Raw genomic sequence first — 23971 nt, forward strand, 5'->3', positions numbered from 1 at the left:
TAAAGGTGGGGGTGTGAGAATCTCCAGTAAAGAGGTCTCATGAGCTCTTGCTTCTTTATTCCGATAAGGGCATACTTTGTGGTTTTTTCTGTAGCCAGGGTAAGGTAGAGTTCAGTACCTGGTCACAGTGGCCTGGCCACAGTGGCCTGAGATGGCTACTGAAGCTACAATGGCTGTACTTGTGCCAATGTTAAACTTCAATGGCCCTAATTCTCTCAGCCTCCACAGCATCTGCATCCTCACTGCTTTGCAGTAAGCTTCAGATGGTTCCCTCTGCTCTTCCTGAGCTCACCCTAGGAGAAGGTGTCCGGGGAAAGGCACTTCTCCTGGAGTCTAATACCAGACCTTCCCCTCTGGTTGCTACTTCATCATGCATTTGGTCATGACGACCTGACTGTCATCCTTCCCACCCAAACGTAACCAGTGGGCAGCGGGCTTGCCCCCACCCAGCAGAGTTCCTGCTTGCCCCTGTCACTTCTTCCCATGGCCACATCCTGTACCACCTTCTGGCACCATATGACTCAGACTCGGGGATTCACACAGCAGCCAGGCCTCCCCCCGTCCCTGGTGCTAGGATCGACTCCCCAGGACACAGCCTCCTTCTAGGAGATCCTCACAACCAGTGAGGAAACTTCATCTGAGCTTTGCTTCTTTAAAATACCTTTGGCTCTTTCCCTGAAAGCTGACAGCACAGGAAACAGAGTCTCCTAACTCTTGTTTTTGTTCATTATCTTGGGTGGGAGGGGGTCCAGGACTTTTCCTTCAGGACCACCTGTGTCCCAGGAAGAAGCGGGGAGCTGACTCCCTGAGGGAGCTGAGGCTCTGGGGCCAGTCCTGGTCCCCACAGGGTGGTCACACCCAGTCAGGCAGGTGGAAAAGCTGAGAAGGACTGGAACACACACAATACAGAGCTGACTTGACTCGTCCTCATACATAAGTCATTTTTCTGCCCAAATGTCTTCCATGGGATGGTCAGTGTTGGCTCCGTGAGGCCACTTGGCTTCCAGCCAAAGTCTCACAAGGATGCCGGGCAGCCTGTGGTGTCCTGTGGCCACCGGTACAGACTCTGTGCCTTGGGCCCACGGGCGCCTCGCAGAGGGTGTGGAACAGACACACTGGCACTGAGACGAGACGGGGACACAACAGTCTGCTATATGCAAAACTCATCGAAAATGGAGAGTTTAATGCAGGTCCTGTGTCCAGAGGGTGGACACTGTATAAAGTCCTCGATTTTCACATTATCAGTTGCTTTCATACTTCTGATTTATGATACTGAGTCTGTTCACTTCTTGAGTGTCTGGCAAGTCTTGAGAGTCTTATTTTGAGATATTCATGGAATTTTACTCCCTAAAAATGTATTTTTTAACAAAAGTTCTATTCAAGTATGAAATTACAGTATTGTTTAAGATGTAAGTTAAACACATTTTCAGATGTGTTTCTCAACAATTTGTGTGAATTACAAAAAAAAAAAAATCAAAGTTCTCATTATACCATTTGTTTCTGTTGCAGAAGCCTTGCTTTGTGGAAATATGAAGAGCTTCCCCAGTCCTGGGAAACGCAGTGCCTCAGGTCTCACTCCCAACTGTTTGTGCATCAAAGTCTCAAGCGCCACATGGCAAGCGTTTGACTTCTTAACTTGTGCTTTTACAGAAAACAAACAGAATGAATATATTAAATGCAGCCGTGATGTGTTATGATTATGTTTAAACAGATTACTTGTTTCAAGCCTGCTTCTAAGTACTTATAGTTCTCAGAGTCACCACAACTACGAAGCTTTTCTATTTGTAATTAATAAAAGTTGCTGTAGAGGGAAGCCCTGACTCTGCACCTTTTTCCTTTGATTTTTAACCAGACGCTGTTTCAGTGTTTACTAATAAATAAGGTGTAAGTTGATGAAAGAGTAGTGTTTTTATTTTCATTTCTTTACCTTGTTTGAGGATGTGTGTTTTTATAGGGGACAATCTATCTGGGGCAGTCCTCAGACCTGGAAGGATGAATTTGTGATGATGCTGTTCAGTCACAGCATGTGATGCAACCTTTCTGCCTGCTGCTGAGACGTGTGTGCTGCTGGGATAGTAGATGGCAAGAAAGGGACAATTGTCCTGATCACTCAGTTGCTCACAGGGGTCAGGTTGCCTCCTTTCTGGGAGCCTTAAGCTCGAGATTATTCACCAAAATATACTTTCTCCTTTGCAATGGGATCTGAGGTCTTAGGAGGCTTCCTGGGGGCCATTGTCACTTAGCCAACCAAAGTCAATTGTATCTTCCTACTCCCAGATCCAGAGAAATTAAAATTTCTTGGGGCACCTGGGGGGCTCCATTGGTTAAGCATCCAACTCAGATGTTTAATTTCAGCTCAGATCATGATCTCAGGGTCGTGAGATCAACATCTGGCTCCCTGCTTCAGCACTCACTCACTCACTTACTTTCACTTACTTACTTTCTCTCTCACTCTCAAATAAATAAAATCATTAAAAAAAAAAAAAATCCTTGGTGTTCTCTGAGTCTCTCCCTTACTGTCTCCACATTTATTTCCATTCTGCTTTTACTTGCAATGTTCCCACAATCTGCATGGCCTTTGCAGTGGGAAAGCATGTGAAACCCCTGGGCTTGGCCAGGTGGTACAGGACACTGCCCTGCAGAGCCTCCATGAGAATGTTAACGTCCAGAATCCACATGAAAGACACAGCTTGCTACAGAGCAAAATGATTCCCCGAATTTGTAGGTAAGTTGGTTTTCAATGCTCCCATCACTGAGGGAATAAAAGCCAGTAGGCCCCAGTTCTATGCTCCCTCAACATGGTAGAAGTCTTCCTCCAAGACACAGAACCTCAGTGGTGCCTCATGCAAGCATGGGAGGCCACAGGAAACATGCCCGCCTGCGACCTTACCCTGTGCAGACTCTACATGATTCATTCACAGCTTTGAGAGGCATCCACATGAAAGCAATCTTGTCTGGTGACCATGCCATTTTTGCCCATCCCCGAACTCAGATCAGATCCTCTGCTCTGCTCAAGCTCAGCCCCAGGCAGGTGCTTCCCCTTGAGATCCATGTCTGCAACTGTATTTTAAACTCAGCCTTCTTTCCACCTCAGCCTATCACCCTAACTCTGGACTAAGTACTTTCCTGTTCAATACTAATCCTTGTTCCCCTTGTCTCTTTTATCAATACCTGACCCTTGGCCAGGATGTTCCCTGCTGTGTTTTCCCATAGGACACTCACCACTCCAGCTCTTCCCAACTTCATGGAAATAGTGGAGGGGACATGCTTCTTCCGAGAGCTACATCTAGACCAGAGTCATGGCTCTTCCTCTGTTGTCCTTCACTTAGAGAAGACTCTACCATTCCCACTGGCTTAGCAAAGTTAAGAATGTGTTTTAGAATGCAAGTGATCAGGATAGGAAAGCACAGTCACTTCATTACAAACAAGAATTAAATTATTAACCACAACAAAATGTGATAAAAAAGGACTTCATTTGTGCAGCCAACTCTTATTACCTGTAAAATATTGTGGAATCACCTGGAGATAGTAAAGTATTTAAACCATGTGTATATTAATCTGTGCAGTTATTTCTTATCATGGTCTTCAATAGAAATTATCTGTGGATTATAGAGTTAACCATTTTGAATGAATATGGAAGTAAGCATAATGATCTCTTCAATTTTCCTAACAATCTACTATAGTACATGTGCTTTCCAGAGAAGGGACAATGCTTTCAAAGGACAACATACTCCAGGAAAACAAGGTACAATTCATTTAAAACAAATTTTATTACATATTGCTAATGTAGTTAGTAAAATGCATACACTGAGCTATGTTTTAGAAAACTCTACAAAATTAAAGATCTCTGATTAAACCCTTAACACCTAGATGTCATCTATAGTTAGATTTTGGCTAATATGTTTGAAACCCAGTAAAAAGAGAAACTATGTAAAATATTTTCTATAGTATCAAAAATAACTGGAACACACACTAAAATTTTAAAAAAGATTACTTAAAATATGGGTTGTAGGTTCTTCTAATCTTCATGGAAACAGATTTAATCCTGACAGGTGCACTGTTTTTCGTCCATGTGCCCCATTGAACCCCAGTTGCGAGCAGTTTCCTGGGAAAGTGATGGACGCCGTTCAGATTCGCTAGACCACACTGGTTGAACCACCAGCCGGTGTTGTTATTCAGGCTACTGCAGCTCTTCACTGACTGACCCCCTACAAGACACGCTGGGCGACACCCATCATTGTCAACATCTGAGGTGCTGAAAGGCATTGCATTTTGGTTTTCTTCTTTTCCAGATCCCCGGAACGCATCACCTGGTGAAAATAGGGATTTTTAAAGACTAAATTTAAAGGCGCTTTTTGTCACCTTAATTGACCTTTCCGGACTGTTGTTACAAAGCTTCACATCTAGAGCTAAGGTTTAAATTATTTTCTACTAGGTATCATATTAAAGTCTCTCCTCCAGGGCAGCCTGGGTGGCTCAGCGGTTTAGCACCGGCTTCAGCCCCGGGCCTGGTCCTGGAGACCCAGGAACGAGTCCCACGTTGGGCTCCCTGCATGGAGCCTGCTTCTCTCTCTGCCTATGTCTCTGCCTCTCTCTCTCTCTGCCTCTCTCTCTGTGTATGTGTGTCTCTCATGAATTTATAAACAAAATCTTTTTAAAAAATTAAAATAAAATAAAATCTCTCCTCCAGATTGCAATATGCCAAGATCTGGAAATGAAATCCTCAGCATGATGGGCATCTCTGAGTGGACATTTGATATAAAATCACAATCCAAACAGGCGTTTGGCTCTTTATGCAGAATCAGATAATTTAAGCCAAATATGATGCTGTACAGATCTGTCATACTTTGGGGAAGGGTGTACAGTACTTGGTAATTAAGAGAAAAGAATGATTTCTACAAAATAATAATAAAGAGTACAGACTAAGTTTCCATGCCCCCACCATCCTCCATCACTCAAATACAGAGGCATGGGTAAAAAGGGAGCTGCCACCATGAGCTGCTTACATTTCTAGGTGCACATGTAGGGGCCACCAAATTTATATAAATACCCAGTTGCCTCAAGCATGTAATCAGCTTCATTACTGAGATGTGGCTCTCCACCAGCACATGGAGAGTACTCACAGGAACACTGTGTTTACAAGGCCTACACAGGATAGCACGGGACGGCATCTCTGACAGTCACAAAAACCCGCAAGAGCAAATCCCAGCCAAGGCAGCCCATGTAAGTAAGTAGCTGGGCAGGACTCTGGTTTTACTAAAACCATTTAAACAGAAGATTCTGATTAATGCCATTATACCTAGATCTCACTCATGAGTCAACTTTGCTAATTTGGGGGCGACTGAATGAGGTGGTTCTTTGAGCATCTGACCCTCAGTTTGGGCTCAGGTCATGATCTCAGGGTCATGGGATCGAGCCCGGCCTCGGCCTATGGGCTCCGGGCTCAGGGGGGCCGCTGCTGGAGATTCTCCCTGTGTCCCTCCCCACCGACCCTTGTGCATACACACACACTCTCTCTCAAAACAAAAACAAAAACAAAAACAAAAACAAAAACACCTTTGCTAATCAGTTTGAAAGATTGACTTAAAGTGAAGCTATGTGAAATATCTGAAGAATCCAAAGCCCACATTTGTTTCATTGTGCTCTGAATGTGTGGCATCTCTTGAGACAGGTACTCGAGGAGCCTGGAGGACTTCATTAAGTGCCAGTGGCCCATGCTATGCTCCAGCTCTGCTGACTATTACAGCTTCTTACTCTGCACATCACAGAAAATGAAATGCCAACATTACAGGTGTTTGAGGGAGAATATAATTTTCAACACCCACATAGTGCTATACCTCTCAGAAGTTCAGACGAGAGACATGACACCTAAGGAGCATTGCCTAAATTATATGATCCCTCTACAGATACTTTCCCTGGATAAAGACCAACCATCAGAAGGATCATATGTTATATGTGCTTCTCACTGGGTTACATTTAATAAACGATTTTTAGAATATAATGCATACGAGATGTCTGGCTGGCTCAGTCGGTAGAGCATGTGACTACTGGTCTCAGGTTGTAGCTTCAAGTCCCAGATTGGGTGCAGAGATTACTTACAAATAAAATCCTTAAAAATAATAATATAACATAGTATAATATAATGCATAGGTCTGTTTTTAATAACTAGCCCATTAAAACTCACTGCCATGCTTCCTATGAGTGTACTTAGAGAACATGACACTTGGTTTTCTCTGAGAAACCAAACAAAGATTTCTCAAGTTTTAGAATCAGGAGTATTTGTCCCCCTGGAACAACTGTGTTGCTCAAATGTTTGAATTTCATATTTCTATTTTGCTCTGAGGTCAAAATCAGATTTGCAGCTCACCTCTACCATGTACCTGATCATTCTTAACCTCCTAGTTTTATCAATTTCTATCTCTATGTTCTATTGACACCTTTTCTTTATATTGATTGTGTTATGTGGCCATCTGTTGAAAATTACTTAACCTTATTGGGAAAATGCAGAATATTTTCTGAAGGCAAAGTCTGAGGGCTCCGTGATGAAAACATTTGTGCCATTGTAAATCCTATCCTCTAACTAGATCCTAGTCTAATAGAGAAACTCACACAAACTTTCCATATTTAGGTAGTTCTTTACACTTTACAGATGCAGCATTAAAAATTTCATCATGATTTGAATTTCAGACTTTCCCCTAAAATCCCAAGGCTAACCCCCTCAGATGTCAGGGACTCCACCCAAACTGGGCAACATTTGTGCTCATTTTCCTCCCGCTGTGCCGGGACTCAAGCCGCTGTCTTTGCCAACATTAATCTGCCAAAAGCCTATCCCTTCCTCCAAGTACAGATGAGTGGTTCTCAACTATAAGGATGCCAACATATCCATCTTTGAATACAAATACCTGGGCCCAGACGTACTAAATCGGGTTCTGCAGGAGCATATACTTTCAAAAAACTTTCCCACATTGAATCTAACATTAACTCCTTGTTAGAAACTACCCTTCCAGGAAGATTTCCTGGATGCAATCAACTGGGATCATTCTCCCCCTCTCAAACCCCCAAAGCTCTATCAGTATTCAGTATTCCACATTTTCGGTTTTCTTTATCCCCCTCTATATTATAATTAGTTAAAGAACTGGGAACACATCTCCCTCATTTTTTGATTTCTAACACTAAATATACACAATAAAGCACCAAGATGAGCAACAGTAGGAGAGCTGAATTTGGTATCATCTCAAATTTAAAATTTCAGCATCAAATTATAAAGTTAACATGAAGTGTTCTGAAGTTCTTAAAAATTAAATTTATTTGGAAATGAGTGCACTAAGTAAGGCATAGTGGGAAAAAACAACCCCAAACTAGTTGTTCTATCAACCTGGCTTCTTGCCCTGGGTCAAGTATGATGACCTGGGACTCACGGGCAAGTCACTTAATTTTTCAGGCTCCTTTACCTGGAAAGTGAGAAGAGTGGAGATCAGCTCAAACACTCTGATTTCTAAATGCAACCTCTCAGAACATGAAAATGTCAGCAATTCCTTCCCAGCCTTCTCCACAGACTCTACTCTGAAGAGTTAATTGTAATTAACCCATAACATAGTTTTAAAGAATATAAGCTCTTCAAAATCATAAAGCGGTTCAATGATCATAGCAGCTTCAAAACTCAGTTTTCTCTCTTCTAATCTATTTGTTATCAGTTATGTATCCTAGACCAAGAGAAATGCATTACTTTATCTTCTCCTAATACTGAGTCAGCTATATTTAAATATCCTGAATAATTTGAGGAATAAAAAACTTACCAGCATTTCCTGAATACCGTCCTAAGTGTATCTTAAAAAATCTTGTTTCATCTTCTAGCCAAAAGTTATCATATGATGCATAAGCAAATGTGTCATCTTCAGATTCCAATGCAATATACAGCATAAAACTGGTATTTTTCTGATTTACTATGTAAAAAATCTTTTTTAGTCCTAGCCAAAATTCGCCTGTTAAAAAAAAAGTTTTTTAATATATTTTAATACAACTAATATATATATTTTAATACAACCCTTTATTATTGAATGTTTGGAGTTGTTTAGTTTTTAACATTGAAATGTCCCACATAAATTATTTGAGAGACTATGTAGCCCTAGCTTGAATTATCAGTGTTTCCCTAATTTACAAAAATTACATATATATGATATATGTAATTACATATCATATATATGATTACATATCATATATATGTAATCTTCCCACTTCTACTTCTCTAGACTGGGGATAACTAGACTGTGAGATATTTTTATCTCACCAAAATAAATTCAAAAATTCATTTAATGACTAAGTAAAATTTCAAGATTTACCTTAAGATATGTCAACAAAAAAGCTGTTGAAATATTATGGCAGGTAACAAAATGATGTGTACTTATAAATGTTAAGAATTTTAACCTCCAGATCACCAGCTCCTAAAAAAAGATTTTTCTGAAAAGGCTCAGTTGAAATTACTTTTTCTTTCAGAATGATGCTCTGTGAATAAACATTTCTTCATTATAATGCAGTGTGTCAGTTACCTATGAATGGAAGTGTGATGGAATGAAATGGATGAAAATGAATTCCAGGATGAATTGGGGAACTCAGTGTTCTGGCTGCTGACCCTTTGCATGTTCCAGCTGATGGCTTTGTACTTTCCCCTGCCCACCCTGGCACAGCCTCTGCCCTAAAACACATTCCTCCAGCTGTATCATAAGATTACAGAAGGAAGTACGGGGTATTGTGGAAACAAACCTCAAAGAGTTTGGGGGACAGTGTGCCAACACTCACATCGGTCAGCCTCTAGCTAAGATCCCATGTCCCCCCCAGGGATGAATGGTCACCCCAACTGCACACCCCCTTAGAAGTGAAAAGAACGGGGTACAAGAGCTAAGGTGGGTCCAGCCCACGACCCTCCATTTTAAGTATCTTTGCCATCTTGCCCCTCTACCCAAGCCCTAATAAAGTAACAATATATTTTCCTTAATTCCAAGTTTATTTTAAAAAATATACCAAGTACAGTCTGTACTTGAACATGAAGTATGCCTGCCTGAGGACCTTTGTCTCAAAACTCAGATAATTAAAAAAAAAAAAAAGAAAAACTCAGATAATTTCCCCATTGAAAAAAGCATAAAGTAAGGAAGATGGCAATTCAGTCTGTAGATCTGTGACCACCAAAATCAGGAGGTAGCACATGGCAGAAAATTAGAGATAATGCTGAGAACACACAATACATGAGTTCATGCACTCCATGACCCGGTAGTAATCTAGCCGTGTTCATCAGACCTCATTACATTTCACATCCTTTCTAAATTCATTAGCATGCAGCAGGGATTATAGCAACAGAACTAACACCACCATTTACTAAATCCTTGGATGATGTTATTATGGGATCTTAAGGCTTTTGAATTAAAACAACAGTAACCTAAAATAACAGCACAAAAATGATGAAAATGTAAAACTTCCAACAAAGTTACAATTCTGCAGTGTTCAGAAATACCAGCATTTCTATTTGCCAGCAAAAGTAATACTGTCATAGATTTTAGAATTCTTTTGGGGTTTACAGTTTTCAAATTTTGAGCATAGTGATTTTTATTGATATTTTAATAAAATACTACTCCCAGGTCATGTAACTTGAGTTTGTCCTGCCACACACCTCAGTTCTGCATGCTCGTAGACACAGCGCACACGCCAAGTATTTCAAGGTTTGTGACAACCCTGCCCACCACACAACGTTTCATTCCACAAATAGTTCTAGAGCATCTTCCAGAATTCTGCTGGGTACACAGTAAATACTTAATAAAGACCCTCAGAACTTTCACTCAACCCCATTTCAACAGGTATCTGGGTTTCCAGATCCCAACGAAATACCCATTCATTCTAAAGTAATATGACGTGAAGAGAGAGTAATTTGAGAGAGGAAGGATTGCTGTTTTTGCTAATGATGTGACTAACAGAGAAACGGTCTATAGGGGTCATCCCAAAAAGAAGAAAAAGAGGAGAAATAAGATTTGACCTAAAAGGTCGCCAAATCCGTCCAGATAATCACACCACGGCCTTTGGAAATCAATGATCCCGTCAACTCTTTTCTGTATCATGGTCCATCCACCTCCTCGGTAATCCATGTCACACATTACCTAAAACAGATCCAGAAAACACAAAAATTATATACTATCATTTTTACTCATTGACATAAAGCTCATGCTTCACCCTTAAGCCTAAAGAAAGAGAAAACCATTCCACCAAAAGTTTCAATGCAATTGTATGCTATTAATATATTCAAATGTAAATCCCTAGACATAATGCTGTTTGTTATAAGACATACTTGTCATTAACCTAATTACTGTCCCTGGTGTCAGCCATGTGTTTGCATATGTAAGTTGGTTGCATTTCAAGCATCGTGAGGTCATCCCCTTATTCCTCAACTCAACTGATATTTTTCAGTTGAGTGGTAATGCTACCAATGTGATGTAGCAAAATGAGGTATTCGCAAATTAACTTTTCCTTTGAATTAAAACACTGATTTTTAAGTGTTAATTAAATATGCCCGTGTGCCTGCCTTTGATTACTTTCCTCCAGACACCTGAAAGGCCTGTGTTCAGACTGGGGTCAGCAGACAGAAAGGTCTGCTCTATGCCCACCTCAGCAGGTATTCCTGGAAGCCCCTGTTGGCACCTGCTCAATACCCCTGCGAGGACTACTGAGGGACCCAACCCAGAGGACAAAATGCAAGCAATCATCCCCATCAGAAACTGCCTGCCCACAGAGAATGGCAGTGTGGAGGAAGGTAGGGAATCAACACCTTCCCACGACCTCAAAAGGTAATTTCACAACACATTCTTGAAAAATTAGAAGACTTCCCTCTCCACATATGTTCAGGGTTTTTTTGAATCTGTAAGTGAAGCAAGTTAGGTAATTTTAAAATTATTTCCCACCTAAATCCCAATTTTTTGACACCTTGTTAATAGATGTCAAAAATAATGTTAGTAAAAAAGCCATATAATTTAGTGATTTCAAGATGAGAAACTGGCATATCTACTCAGTAGAAAAATTATTTTATTGTGTAATGAAGATTACCAATAAGGTGTGATAGTGACATCATGAACTTTCTTATACACAAAGAGTAAACAAACAATATTATATATAAGTAATGTATATGTTATTGTATATGTAATATTACTAGGCTAAATAATCTTATCAATAACAGAAAATTTCTGATAGAAATTTCTTCCAGAAATCATAGATAGACATGAGGATAGTTTATTTTATTCAATTTAAAAATTATTTTAATTTAAAAAAGATTTTCTCAATCTGCCTCATACTTTAGTGAAAGGTTTTTATTATTAATTTATTATATAATCACATAAAATCATTTGTCACCTTCAGAGGAAGAGGAATTGGAGACTTTTTAGCAAGCACCAAGGCAGAGCACCCTACTACTTTCTAATATCCACAAGCTAATGAAAGCAGGCATTTGTATGCATATTTCTGCTTACTGTAAAGATAATATAAGATCTTACATCATATGGATTTACTTCAGAGTTTAAACATGAAATCTCAAATGGAAAAGTGAAAGAGTCTCAAGTTCTTACAGGTTTGTGGTTTGGGCAAAGAATTTCAGAAAACCAAAATTTTGAAACTGGAACTTCTACCAGTTTATCTTAAATTTTTCAAAAAAAATTAAAACAATTAAAATTTAATATTAATTAAATAGACTGCTTATCCTGTTTCATATAATAAGGAAAAACTTTACCTCAAATGGGTAACTGGATCCTTCTGGGTAGATTATATATAAGCCACTTGGTGTTTTGGTGACAGAGCCAAGGGAATCTTTAATATCAGTGCAATCTAAACCTAGAAAAGTAAAATTTGTTATTTAGGATATTTTCAAGTGTACGTTAAGGCTTAATCATTTTACTGTAGAGATCTGATAGCACTATTTGAAATTATGAGCATAATTTCCATTAACAATATGATAACTTTAACTTCTTAGAAATGAAGAATGATTTCAATTTTAGAAAACAGAGAAAATACACAAAAGAAATGGGATTAAGGAATTCATGTTGCAATCAACCTTCATCAATAATAACACTGTTCTAACAGTGAGAGAGAGATTAGTACTCCATACTGCTTAAATGTTCCATTTGGATTCATTTATTTAATTTATTTCATAGTGATGCATTCTCTAGTCCAATAAATAATGCTCTTTCAGGAATCTAGGCTTGCTTGGGGGTGCATAATGTGTAAAGTAAATATGTATGAATGGGAAGGATAAACCAGATGAATAAGTAGATTAGCTGTAAGTGACACATCCTTGACTATTGGAAACTTCAGAGACTCTAGTTGGGAACCACTATGACAAGAGCCAAAGGGAGAGTACGGGAAATCACTTTCTTCAGCATGAAGAAATTATGCTTGAGGCCAGAGTCTGCTCTGAGCCAATAGTTAGAACTGTAGCGCCTGCAATCACCCTCTCCAAAGCATCCCACTTCCCAGGGGATTATAAACATGGTGTGGATATGGATATTACATTGGATTCTAAGATACTTTACCTTGTATTATCTTTATAAATGTAATAGAATGCAACCTTTACGTGGTTTATTACCCAATTTTAGTATATGTGCTGCCGAAGCGAGCACACGTGATTTATTACCCAGAGAAACAAACACATGAAAGCCCGAGACTCCAGAGCCAGAAGCCTGGGTTAGAGTCCCAGCCCTCTAAGGAGCAGCTGAGAATCCTTGGCTAGGTTTTCCGCTTCTATCCTTATAGTAATACTGCCTAATTTGTAGTGTCATTGTGGCAACTTTACATGGTAAGACATTTTGTAAAGCACTTAGCACAGTGCCTGGCACACAGTACGTATCTAGAAAATGTTGTCTACAAAAAATTAGCTGTAAAAGATTGTTTGCTTTCCCCTTTATTTCCAGAAGATATAGATTTATTGCCTTTGTTCTGAAAGGCTAAGAGACATTCTTTTATAACTTTATGCTCAGAGATATGATAGAAGTCCACAAGAGAGGACTGATCTGGGTTAGAATACACTCTCCGCCATCACCATCCAAATAAATGTGAACACATTATTTAGCTTCCTGGGCTGCCTATTCCTCCTCTGATGATGATCATTCTCACAGCAAACCCTCCTATCATCTGTGCATCAGGCAATATTTGAGGAGATTTTCACGTGCTTAGTCATGTAATCCTTGCAACAACTGCATCAGGTAAGTACTACCAGTTTTCAATGAGGAAACTGCATGAGTTATGGGGAGGCAAGTGGTCTGGCCTTAGAGATACATGAGGTACAATAAAATAATTCAAAATAAAATAACATATGGAAGTGCCCATCTTACACCTGACACTTAGGAGATTCTCAGTAATTGTTTCTTTCCTTCCCTTTGTAAGGAAGAAAGATCACACCCTAGGCTCTCAATAATATTTTTTTACTTGGAACTCTGGCATTAATTCATATTTGAAAGATCAATACAATATTTTTCTTAGAAATGTAGGCCTCTTGGAATTACTACACTGTATATTATTACAAAAAGCTCTAGATTCCACTTTATTTCTGTCTTAAGTTTCTTTTTCTTTTCAAATTTTATGTCCCAATTTGAAATATTTGGAACATATCAAAAATACTTTTTACAGGTGAAAAGAACTCTGAAAATTTCTTTTTCTTCTAACTGAAGATTAATTGTGAATAAAATGTAAAGGACAGTCCAGAAACAACTTCCATAAAACTGCCATTTGCAACAGATTCAGGATGTGTGTGCAGCTGTGGCTTTTAGACACTGGAAAACTTTCCTAGCTTTGGAAAGAACATCTGTCTGGGTTGAAGTCTGCCTACCAGCAAGTTGTGCCCCTCTAGGCTGTTAGATAATAGCGAGCTGTATTTTATAAACAAAACCTCTAAATGCACCAACCCATCCAGGAAAATTTGTTTGTTTGTTTGTTTGTTTGTTTGTTTGTTTTTCCATCCAGGAAAATTTGAAGACAAGTATGAAAAGTCTGAAATAGCAAATTTCTCACCATGAGACTGAACTGGCCTGTGAGGCAAAGGCTCCAGCTGCTTTCTGAAAACTTCTGTGGTCAGAAGGAGGACCCGGTTCATGAGCTCATTAACCTGAACACACAGACACCACCTTTAAAGCATTTTATATCTGAACAAAACTCCCTCCACTGAATTCTACAGCTGGCATCCACAAGCCTCCTACAAACTCCGCTCTGCAATATATGGCAATACCTACTGCCCCACACTACATCCTGGGCCCCTGCTGCAAGGCCACCCAGGCACTGCCACAGGTAGGGTCGCTGCAGGTGGCTCACACCTGCCAACCTGGTCCAGCTCTCACGCTGCAGGGCTCCAGGGTGGGGCGCCACTGAGGGCCTACTTCTTTAAGTCAGCTGTCCCTGTAGGGGCACCTGAGTGGCTCAGTGGTTGAGCATGTACCTTCGACTCAGGGTGTCATCTCAGGATCCTGGAATCAAGTCCCTGCGGGGAGCCTGCTTCTCCCTCTGCCTGTGTCTCTGCCTCTCTCTGTGTGTCTTTCATGAATAAATAAATAAAATCTTTAAAAAGAAGAGTCACTTGTCCCTGTAAATCTGCCACCACACTGCACCCTCTCCAAGTGACTTTGTATTTGCCTAAGGATTGCTATGATGCCTCTAATAGAGTAAGCAACGCATGTCTGGATGTGAACCCATTAAAAAATCATATAGTTGTGCCTCTAATACTATCGATATATATGTACAAAACAACGCAATAGAAAAGATCCGTACCTGATTGGATAAATAATCCAAGGAAGTTTGTTGCTCATCCATCATATTTCTTAGCAGCTTTTTGGTATTTCGTGTGTAGGAAACAATAGAACTTTGCAAATTTCCTTAAATTATAATAAAAAAGTGTTTGCTAAATATTACATTGTTAGAGAAAATAATTAGAGTGAAAAATAATTGTACATGATTTTGGATTAATATGTAGACACAATAATATCTCAATCTATCTAAATATTCCAGTTAGTATAATTTTTAACACGGGACTAACAAAGGGAACAACTGTTTCAATGATCTTAATGAAACTGTGCTTTCTAATAGTTTAGATTATCCCCAAATAATTTAATCTGATGTAACAGAGAGACAACATTCTGAATATTAATTCTCACTTTGTAAGATAAGAGATACAAAAGCAGGAGGTCCAAGGGTCCTCAATTTTTACCATATAAGAAAGGAAAAGGCAATAATCCATATCATGCAAGGTAATTTTCAAAATAAATCTCTTTTAATTTGTTCTATTAGTGCTATGTATTTTTTCTTTTTTTAATGCTATGTATTTTTATATAAACAAATGCCAAACACACATATACACAAACAATAAGTCACAGTTTTTTTTTTTTATTTAGTCACAATTTTGGTTGGTTGGTTTCTGATTGAACTTTTCTATATATTTTCCTTTTTAAAATGTTTTTCTTATTTTAAAAGCAATCTTATTCATAGAAGAGTTGCCAGAAGAGTACAAATAACTTCTCCTAAATCATTTCAGAGCATGCTGCCATGATGTCCCTGGATGGTTCAGTCTGTATTTCTTATACCAAAGACATTCTATACAGCACAACCCTCAAAATCAGGAGATAATCGTGGACTATCATATATTTCCCAGACTAAATATAGTGATGATCCTTTATTACAAAAGCATCTTCACAGTATCACATGCATTATTCTTTAAAAGATTATTTCTATATTCCTAATTTTCACTCTCACAGCAGAATCACATTCATAATCTTTGAGATCTATCCCCACTCCCAGCTTCATTCCACTTTTACTCTGGGACTCTCAATGTCTGTTAGATTCCTCCTGGAGTTAGGTATCTGTCTAAGGGACCTATGGGGCACTTGCCAACCTGAGGGCCCAGAGATGCTTATGTTGCACATCCTGGCCTACTGTTTCCATCCGTAGGAGCTGAATCAGGTCATCACCCCCTTCCTTTCCATTCCCCTTCTTCCCACCCCCACCCCCCGTGTGCATGTCATAGACCATAAAAATCCCTGCACCGTTACTAAAGAGCTGTAAACAAAAACCAAGACTTTGAAAGTTTGTTTTTATGCTTTGCTACATAAATTGGCTGACTTGGTAATATACCTATTGTACAGCTATTCAGTATTAATGAATTCCCTACTCAAAACTAAGGAGCCATTTTCTAGTGGCTCAGATGGAAGCCCGAAAGTAGCCTTTGATGGGTTGATAAAACACAATTGTCAGTGCCCTCTGGCTTGCCCCTGCCCTCGGTGGTCAGCTGATGCCACAGGGTGACATACAAGGATTCATTCGTTTATTCATCAAATACTTACTAAGCACCTACTACGTGCTAAAAACAGGCAGCCTCTGGCCTAGGATGATCAAGGTACATATAAAATGACCCAAACAAAGGTAAGGTATATTTCCTTGTATGCATAACCTAGAAATAATAAATCATATACCCTATAGTTGCAGTCATTTTTAATACTTACTACACATGAAATGTTTTTCTTCTCGTGTAATTTTAATTTTAACATCACATGACTCCTCACAGTCTTCCTTATAAACAGTATCATTACTTTTATTCTCATCTTTTGCATTAGATACGTCTTCTACAATATTAACTACTGGAGAATCCTTTACATTGAAAAATAGAAATAAGAAAGGAATACATGAAGTATGTTATATGACCTAATACATAATAAATAAGAAGATACACAGAAAAGGTGAAATTTCAGGACACACACAAGGGTGATCGTTAGAAACAAACAATGAGCCATTCAGTTAAACTTCTACAAATAAACCTTACAGGTAAATTTTAGGTATGAACAAAAAGCATATGTTTATTCAGTATTTTTGCTCTGCCTTTTTGTTTTCCAATTCCAAAAGGATCTAGTTAGGCTCTACTTTCTGTAACATGGCTCCATGGCCTTGACCTTTAACTGTGGCATGTTTCCATGTTGAACACATGCTATCCCTCATCCAGGCATCCGGCAGTCTGAAGTTCCATGAACATGGCTAAGAAGGTTCCCTGAGATGCCTACACCTCTGTGCCAAATGGACTTTCTGCCACCAGCTATTAGGAATTGGGGGAGGGAAGGGGATTGTGGAAGGCTTGTCGCTTTGGCATAAGTAAAGGTATTTACAGATTTGAAGGGTAAAGTACTCATTGGTGATAACAGTAAAAAAGCATGGAATTTTGCTTTGCAAAATCAATAACAGATGTCATCATGAAGAGCCAACTACAGCTACCATTCCAAAGCTATTTATTTCTGTTGGTAACTATTGGCTTTCCAATATTAAAACAGTGTTTGGTAGAAGTTAACTACTTTAAATGACTGTTAATTAAAAGAAAATAGAAACAAGTTTTACCTTCCTTTGACCTAGGTATTGAGAGAAAGGTAAAGAGCTAATCATATGATAAAAGGTATTTGCCCAATAAGATGCTGGCATTTTGTTACATAGACCTATTTGTAACTCCTTGCTCTTTCCTCTCAACTCCTGTAATAATTGGCATAGTAAATGTTTTCAAAAACCTATGTGACAACTATGGTTTTTTCAGATCTAAATAAGATTTTTAAAGTTTCAGTATTTTAGAGAATTATATTATTAATATTTCTGTAGCTTTCCTAAAATTTATTCTTCCTTTAACCTTGGAACTTTGGAATCTGGTATAGATACCATGGTAAATAAGCTGTATAACATTTAAAATGATAAACCAATATTTAAATATGTACAGATCCAATCCCCATCTACTCAGAGTATTGCATACACTTTATTAGGTGTCACTCTGACATTGTAATAAATAAAATTTTCTAATTTCCTAGATAACCACTCACAAGACTGTATTTTAAATATAAACTTATAGAATATTTATTTTTTAAATAGCAAAGCAAATATTTTATTACCTATCAGATATTTCATTATCAAAGTTAACTGGAAAGTTGCCGGCTACTTTTTAACCTAGGCCTGTAATTTCTTTAAAATTTTTTTCATAAGAAATGTGTTAAGGGTGAATCCTCAGTTTACGGTTTCCTAAGTTTAAAAATAATATAAATTAAAAAAATAATAATACAAATTAAGCAGAGTCTCAGCATTTCTAAATAAACACTCTAATTTTCCATAATTGTATTGGATAACACAATTAATCTTTTCAAACTTTTAATATATATCTTCCTGGAGATATATAATCATACTTCTAGCTAAAATAATATTGCTAAAATTCTTACCGTAGAATGATGTACACAATTACCTTGTATAACTTCTCCACAAATTAAAATAAGTGTATTTAAGAATAAAAGTGAAGCTTGAGAAAGATACATCATATTCTTCCTGGAGAAATGAAACACTTCTTCAAATACCAGTAAGCTCTGTGTGGAAAGAAGTGCGGGCAGAGTCTTCAGTTAAAAGCTCCTGGAAGGTGTACAACAAAAACAGAAGCCAATACTGACTGGTTTCTGTGCTCCTTTGAAACAACACCCTTCATATGAAAAACAAGGTAGCTTGTAGAGATCCTGTCATTTTTAAGTTACACAAACTTTTTAAAATCACTACATGCCTGCTTTTAGAATATAGGCAGTAACTAGATACATAAGTAAATAAAGCATGAATTTATAAGCCCACCTAATGATTATGAGTTGGATTTTGGGGGGCCTTGGGAAAAACACCTTTGATAAAATATCCCTCAGTAATTGGAAACTAGTTTGTATAAAAATAGTAAAGAAGGAGACATGAATGATGAAACAGAAAGAATGTTATATTGAAACTGTTTTTACAAAATGCTAAGCAGAAATGTAGTCAATGTGGACATCAGGGCAGCTAATTCGGATGTAAAGTAAGCTTCCTCCGAATTTAGCTATCGGTGGTGGTTGTATTAATCACATAAATGCCAAATTCCTAGCACTCTGTATGTTTTACATATATATTACTAAAACTTCAAACATTCTGACTGTAAGGGAACCATCACTATTGAAAAATACCACCACTGAGAGCTGACTGAGCAGTCTGTAATAGTCTCCAAATACTCCCAAACACGATTCCTTCTCTTCATTATATAAACATGCCTAAATAGTCACCATGCTACAATTAAATAAAATGAAAGGATCCAAGACTTTCCTGAGTCTTTCTTCCCATTCAAGAGTTAGGCGGCAGGGACCACACCACAGTGTTTCTGGGGCCCGTGATGCTGACTGGGGCACTCCAATACTAATGAAATAATGTCTTAAAACAATTATGTACCCTCTGACTGTGCTTCCTCATACCCACTGTCTAAACCCAGGCACTCTTCTCTCTGCCTCTCAGAGCCTCTTTGGGGGCAGCAGGAGATGGTGGGGGTGCTGGCTCTGCAATCCAACCACCTGGTTTGAATCTTGGTTCCCCAACACCTTTGCTCGGGGTCCTCTGGCAAAGTTATATAATCTTACCATAGCTTAACTACTTCCTTTGTGGAGGAGGATTATGCTGAGGATTCAGTGATTTTACATACATAAGCACTTAGCACAGCGTCTAGGATAAATTAGGCACTCCAGTGTAAGGTGTTAGTATTTTCTATGATTTGGCTTGATCTATAATGCAGCTCTAACATTGCTGACAATATCGGTGACCTTTATCATCTGTATTAGGAGCAGATGAGCACTTATCTTTAATCTTAAATTTCTAGTTGAAGTCTTATGAAATTGTAATGATTATGACAGAATTTCAGTCATTTTAAATCAGCCAGATGTTAAAGTTCTTTGTTCACAGCTTTCCCAGAGACAAATCCAGGAAATTCTTACTGGAGCAAGAAAATACTTTTGCAGAAGATGGAAAAAAAAAAAAAAATAGCCTCCACCAAGATGAAAGTGAAAGCTCAGGAAATTGTCCACCACAGGCTGCTTTGCATAACTCACAAGGTTATTATACTATTCAGATTAAATAAATAATGTGAACATGCTTTGTAACCATAAAGGGGCTATTATTAGCTTCTTACATAAACATTGTTAGCAATTTATGATGTGTGTTCATGAAGTTGGGTGTCTCCTAGGCATCTCCTATCTAGGTCATGTCTGAAACCCAAATCTTACTCTTTGTGCCTTCAGCCTGTCCCTCCCCATTTTAGGAAACAGCAACGCCCTTCATCTGCTTGGTCCAGCCCCAAATCACAGAGTTACATTTGACTTTTTTTTCCCGTTACTTGGAACACAACCATTTCACCCACTTGCCCACAACCATTCATCAACACCTTTCACTGGTTCAAGGTTTAAAATTCTGAACACTTCTAGGGCGTTTCTAGGGTGCCTGACTGACTCAGTCACTTGAATGTCTGGCTTCAGCTCATGTTGTGATCTCAGGGTCCTGATATCAAGTCCGGAAATGGGGCTCCTTGCTCAGTGAGGAGTCTGCTTTCCCCTCTCCCTCTACTACTCCCCTCATTTGTGCTTTCTGTCTCTTACTCTCTCAAATTAAAAAAAAAGAAAAAAATCTTCTGAATAGCCCCAGGGAAACAGAACTGTGATGATAGCAATGGGAATAGAATCAAGGTCAATGTCGTGGCTAGGCCAGTTTAAAACTTGCCAAGATAGCCAATGGTCTATGGATACACCTTTGGCCTTTCCCTGCTAAAAGTTATATATTCTATTGTCTTGGCTTTGTCCTGAAGGAAGCTCACGTGTTTTGTGTGTTAAATCAAAACTGGAGGGATCCCTGGGTGGCGCAGCGGTATGGCGCCTGCCTTTGGCCCAGGGTGCGATCCTGGAGACCCGGGATCGAATCCCACGTTGGGCTCCCGGTGCTCTGCCTGTGTCTCTGCCCCTCTCTCTCTCTCTGTGACTATCATAAATAAATAAATAAAAGCTGGATTTGTTGTGGCATTTTAAAATCTCAGTCACCAGATTACATTTCGAGTAACTGCATACAACTTTGCAAAAACCGTTTTAAGTAGTTTCAACTGGAAAAGTTTATTTGAAGTTTAAAAATGAACATACCTGATTCACAAAGGCAGAGCCATTTCAATGGTGGGTGGATGATTTTTATTTGGTTTGTACATTTTGCTTCCAATCTGAGAGTTCTTCCATTAAAAAACAAATAACAAACAAACCCTGGCTAACACAGTCGGAATTTATATGTTCTTTTATACTGAGTTCCAACAAACAGTTTCAGCCTCTTTTCTTGTTTTTTTTTTCTTTTTCTTAAATAATAAATTTATTTTTTATTGGTGTTCAATTTGCCAACATACAGAATAACACCCAGTGCTCATCCCGTCAAGTGCCCCCCTCAGTGCCCGTCACCCAGTCACTCCCACCCCCTACCCACCTCCCCTTCCACCACCCCTAGTTCGTTTCCCAGAGTTAGGAGTCTTTATGTTCTGTCTCCCTTTCTGATATTTCCCACCCATTTCTTCTCCCTTCCCCTCTATTCCTTTCACTATTATTTATATTCCCCAAATGAATGAGACCATAAAATGTTTGTCCTTCTCCGATTGACTTATTTCACTCAGCGTAATACCCTCTAGTTCCATCCACGTCGAAGCAAATGGTGGGTATTTGTCGTTTCTAATGGCTGAGGAAAATTCCATTGTATACATAGACCACATCTTCCTTATCCATTCATCTTTCGATGGACACTGAGGCTCCTTCCACAGTTTGGCTATTGTGGACATTGCTGCTAGAAACATCGGGGTGCAGGTGTCCCGGCGTTTCATTGCATTTCAGCCTCTTTTCTATATTTTCAGTTTGCAAAACCAAAATCTCTGCGGCCCAGAGATCCACTCCGCCCAGCACACCTTCCGGGAGGTCTCCACCTTAGATGTGGACTTCGTCCAGAAGGGACGCGAAAGGGACGCGAAAGGGACGCGAGACGGTGTGCGTGCAGACCCGGCAGCCACAGGGCAGGGAGGACCCTGCAGAGCATCCCGCGCGGGGAAGATGCAGGGGACCCAGACCCGCCCCAGGAAGCTAGATGGACTTCCAGCTCCAGACCCACGAGCTCCAGTGCTCCATCGACCATCCAGACGACCCCCGCGGCCGTGCCCCCACTCCATCCCACCCATCCCCCCACCGCTCCGCACCCCCACCACTACAGCCTCAGCGTAAAGAAGACTCAGCCCCGCGCTGACACAGGGACAAGCCCGCGCCTGCGCAGACTCGGTCGCGGGAGCCCGGGTCTCGCCCACGCTAGCCATTGGCTGTCCGGCGCGTAGCCCCGCCCCGCCCGGCGCCCTGGTTTCTGTCGCCAAGGACGCGGCGTCCGTTGGTTGCCAAGATGGCGGCGGTGTCTGCGGGACCGCGGCTGCCCTCTCCGCCACTGCAGGGCAAGGTCGACGCCGCAGCCGTCACAGCCAGCGTCGCTGCCGCTCGGGAACCGGGGCTGCCGCGGCCAAGCCTTCCGCGCCCGTGACACGAAGCCCGAGAGACGGAGTGGACGGAGGCCCGAGGACGAGGCCGAGGCTGCCATGACGGAGGCGCCAGCGGCGGGCCGAGAGGCGGCGCGGAGCTGAAAGATGCTGGCTTGGAGGCCGGGCGCCCGGAGCTCGGCCGTGGAACGGGGACGGGGCCCCGAGACGTCGGACGCCGGCGACGGAGCGCTCCTCATCCCCCGCTTGGGCCGCGGGCGCCGCCGGCCTGCCGCCGACCTGTATCCTTCCGGGGTTGCGGGCCGGGTAGGCGGTGTGGGCGACGGGCCCCTGGCCCCTGGCCCCTGGGCGCCGGCGGACGGCGGGCTGGCCGGGCGGTGGGCTCCCCCGCCTGTGCCCACACCACCCCCGCGCGCCGGGTGGGTGTCCGTGAGCGCCCGACTCTCCCCCGGGCACCCCTCCCCGCCTTTCGCCCCCACCCCCCGACACCGTTCGGGTCCTTGTGCGCCCGTTTCCCCCGTCGGTGCTCCCCCCGGCCTCCCCCGGGGTCCTCCCCCGGGCTCCCCACCCTTTTCCCTGCTTCCCCCGCCCCGGGCCTCGCTGTTCCAGATGCTCTGGAACGTGGAACTACCGACCTCGTGCGGTGCGGGGGCTGCTCTGTTGCTCAGACAGCGTGGCCATGTTCTGTGCACTGCCTGGTTAATGGTGCTGCGCAGAGGGAAGAGCCCCACAAGTGACACCTCTTTGCGACCTTCGAGAATCGGGTTAGCAGGTTAAGCTAGCACACCCCCGGTTCATTCTCTGGTCTGCGGGTCACCCGGGGTGTGTCCGGTGGTCAGGGGGACAGCCTTCCTCAGAATTCAGGGCGGAGTTCTGTTTTCGGAATGGAAGGCGCTCGTACCCTTTCTGAGGACGATGGGGCGGTGACGGGTGGCGTCGGTGCTGGCGGACGACGGGACTGGTGGTGACGGGCTTGGACTCCGAGCTCACGGCCCCTCAGAGTGCTGCCGCACATCCCCACCAGCGCGCTTGGACACCTGTCCTGAGATGCTGCGGTGGATCAGCAAGTAGGCAAAGGCTGTGACGTGCGCGCGCGCCCTGCTCGGGGTTCTGGGGTGCAGACCTGGCGACAGGGAGGAAGGCAGCTGTGCTCCGAGCCTCCTGCAGCTAGCCTGGTCTAGCTTTGCCCGTGCTGGTCCCCAAAACTCATGCTCTCAGAGATGTGTTCTGAAATAAACAGCACCGGTGTGTACGGATTTGATTTTGTTCCCTTGACGTTGTATTTTCATGCACACTGAAGTCCTATAGGACTATAGCACTGACCCTGATTTCGTCTGAATCAGAAAGTAATGAAGCAAGGTCAATGGCTCATGGACAGAGTGTATCTTTCTATCCTTTTCATTCATGAAATAGTCCTAGACTTAATTTTGTAAATTGATGTAGTTGGAACACTGAGTAAACATCAGAGAAAATATTTGTAAATAGAATTAATAGTACCTCAAAGGAACAAAACCAAACATACTTTTTTCTTTTGTAAAGATTTTATTTATTCATGAAAGACACAGAGAGGCAGAGACATAGGCAGAGGGAGAAGTAGGCTCACTGCGGGGAGCCCCATATGGGACTGGA

General features: G+C 41.2%; 2 protein-coding genes across 13 annotated transcripts in view; one reads left to right on the forward strand and one right to left on the reverse strand.

The window, feature by feature from the left end:
- Positions 1 to 3746: 3746 nt before the first annotated feature.
- ANGPTL5 (angiopoietin like 5) overlaps positions 3747 to 23971 on the reverse strand; it is a 136760-nt gene continuing 116535 nt past the window's right edge. The window contains exons 1-9 of one of the 2 annotated variants that reach the window (XM_077893219.1): positions 22978 to 23462; positions 18243 to 18383; positions 16506 to 16650; positions 14782 to 14885; positions 14032 to 14125; positions 11759 to 11859; positions 10022 to 10142; positions 7797 to 7982; positions 3747 to 4310 (exon numbers count right to left, since the gene is read on the reverse strand). In XM_077893219.1, coding sequence (XP_077749345.1) covers positions 3991 to 4310; positions 7797 to 7982; positions 10022 to 10142; positions 11759 to 11859; positions 14032 to 14125; positions 14782 to 14885; positions 16506 to 16650; positions 18243 to 18338 — 1167 coding nt within the window. In that variant the 5' untranslated portion in view covers positions 18339 to 18383; positions 22978 to 23462 and the 3' untranslated portion in view covers positions 3747 to 3990. Of the gene's footprint in view, positions 4311 to 7796; positions 7983 to 10021; positions 10143 to 11758; positions 11860 to 14031; positions 14126 to 14781; positions 14886 to 16505; positions 16651 to 18242; positions 18384 to 22977; positions 23463 to 23971 lie in introns of those variants that run through there. The other variant, XM_077893220.1, reaches the window with a different exon arrangement.
- The window catches only part of CEP126 (centrosomal protein 126), a 102448-nt gene continuing 101177 nt past the window's right edge, over positions 22701 to 23971 (forward strand). For 4 of the 11 annotated variants that reach the window (XM_077893217.1, XM_077893215.1, XM_077893214.1 and 1 more), the window contains exon 1: positions 22701 to 23106. In XM_077893217.1, coding sequence (XP_077749343.1) covers positions 22952 to 23106 — 155 coding nt within the window. In that variant the 5' untranslated portion in view covers positions 22701 to 22951. The remainder of the gene's footprint in view (positions 23107 to 23971) is intronic. The other 7 variants (XM_077893212.1, XM_077893211.1, XM_077893209.1 and 4 more) reach the window with 5 other exon arrangements.

Source organism: Canis aureus, chromosome 3 (genome assembly GCF_053574225.1).
Source record: "Canis aureus isolate CA01 chromosome 3, VMU_Caureus_v.1.0, whole genome shotgun sequence".
Taxonomy (NCBI): Eukaryota; Metazoa; Chordata; class Mammalia; order Carnivora; family Canidae; genus Canis; species Canis aureus.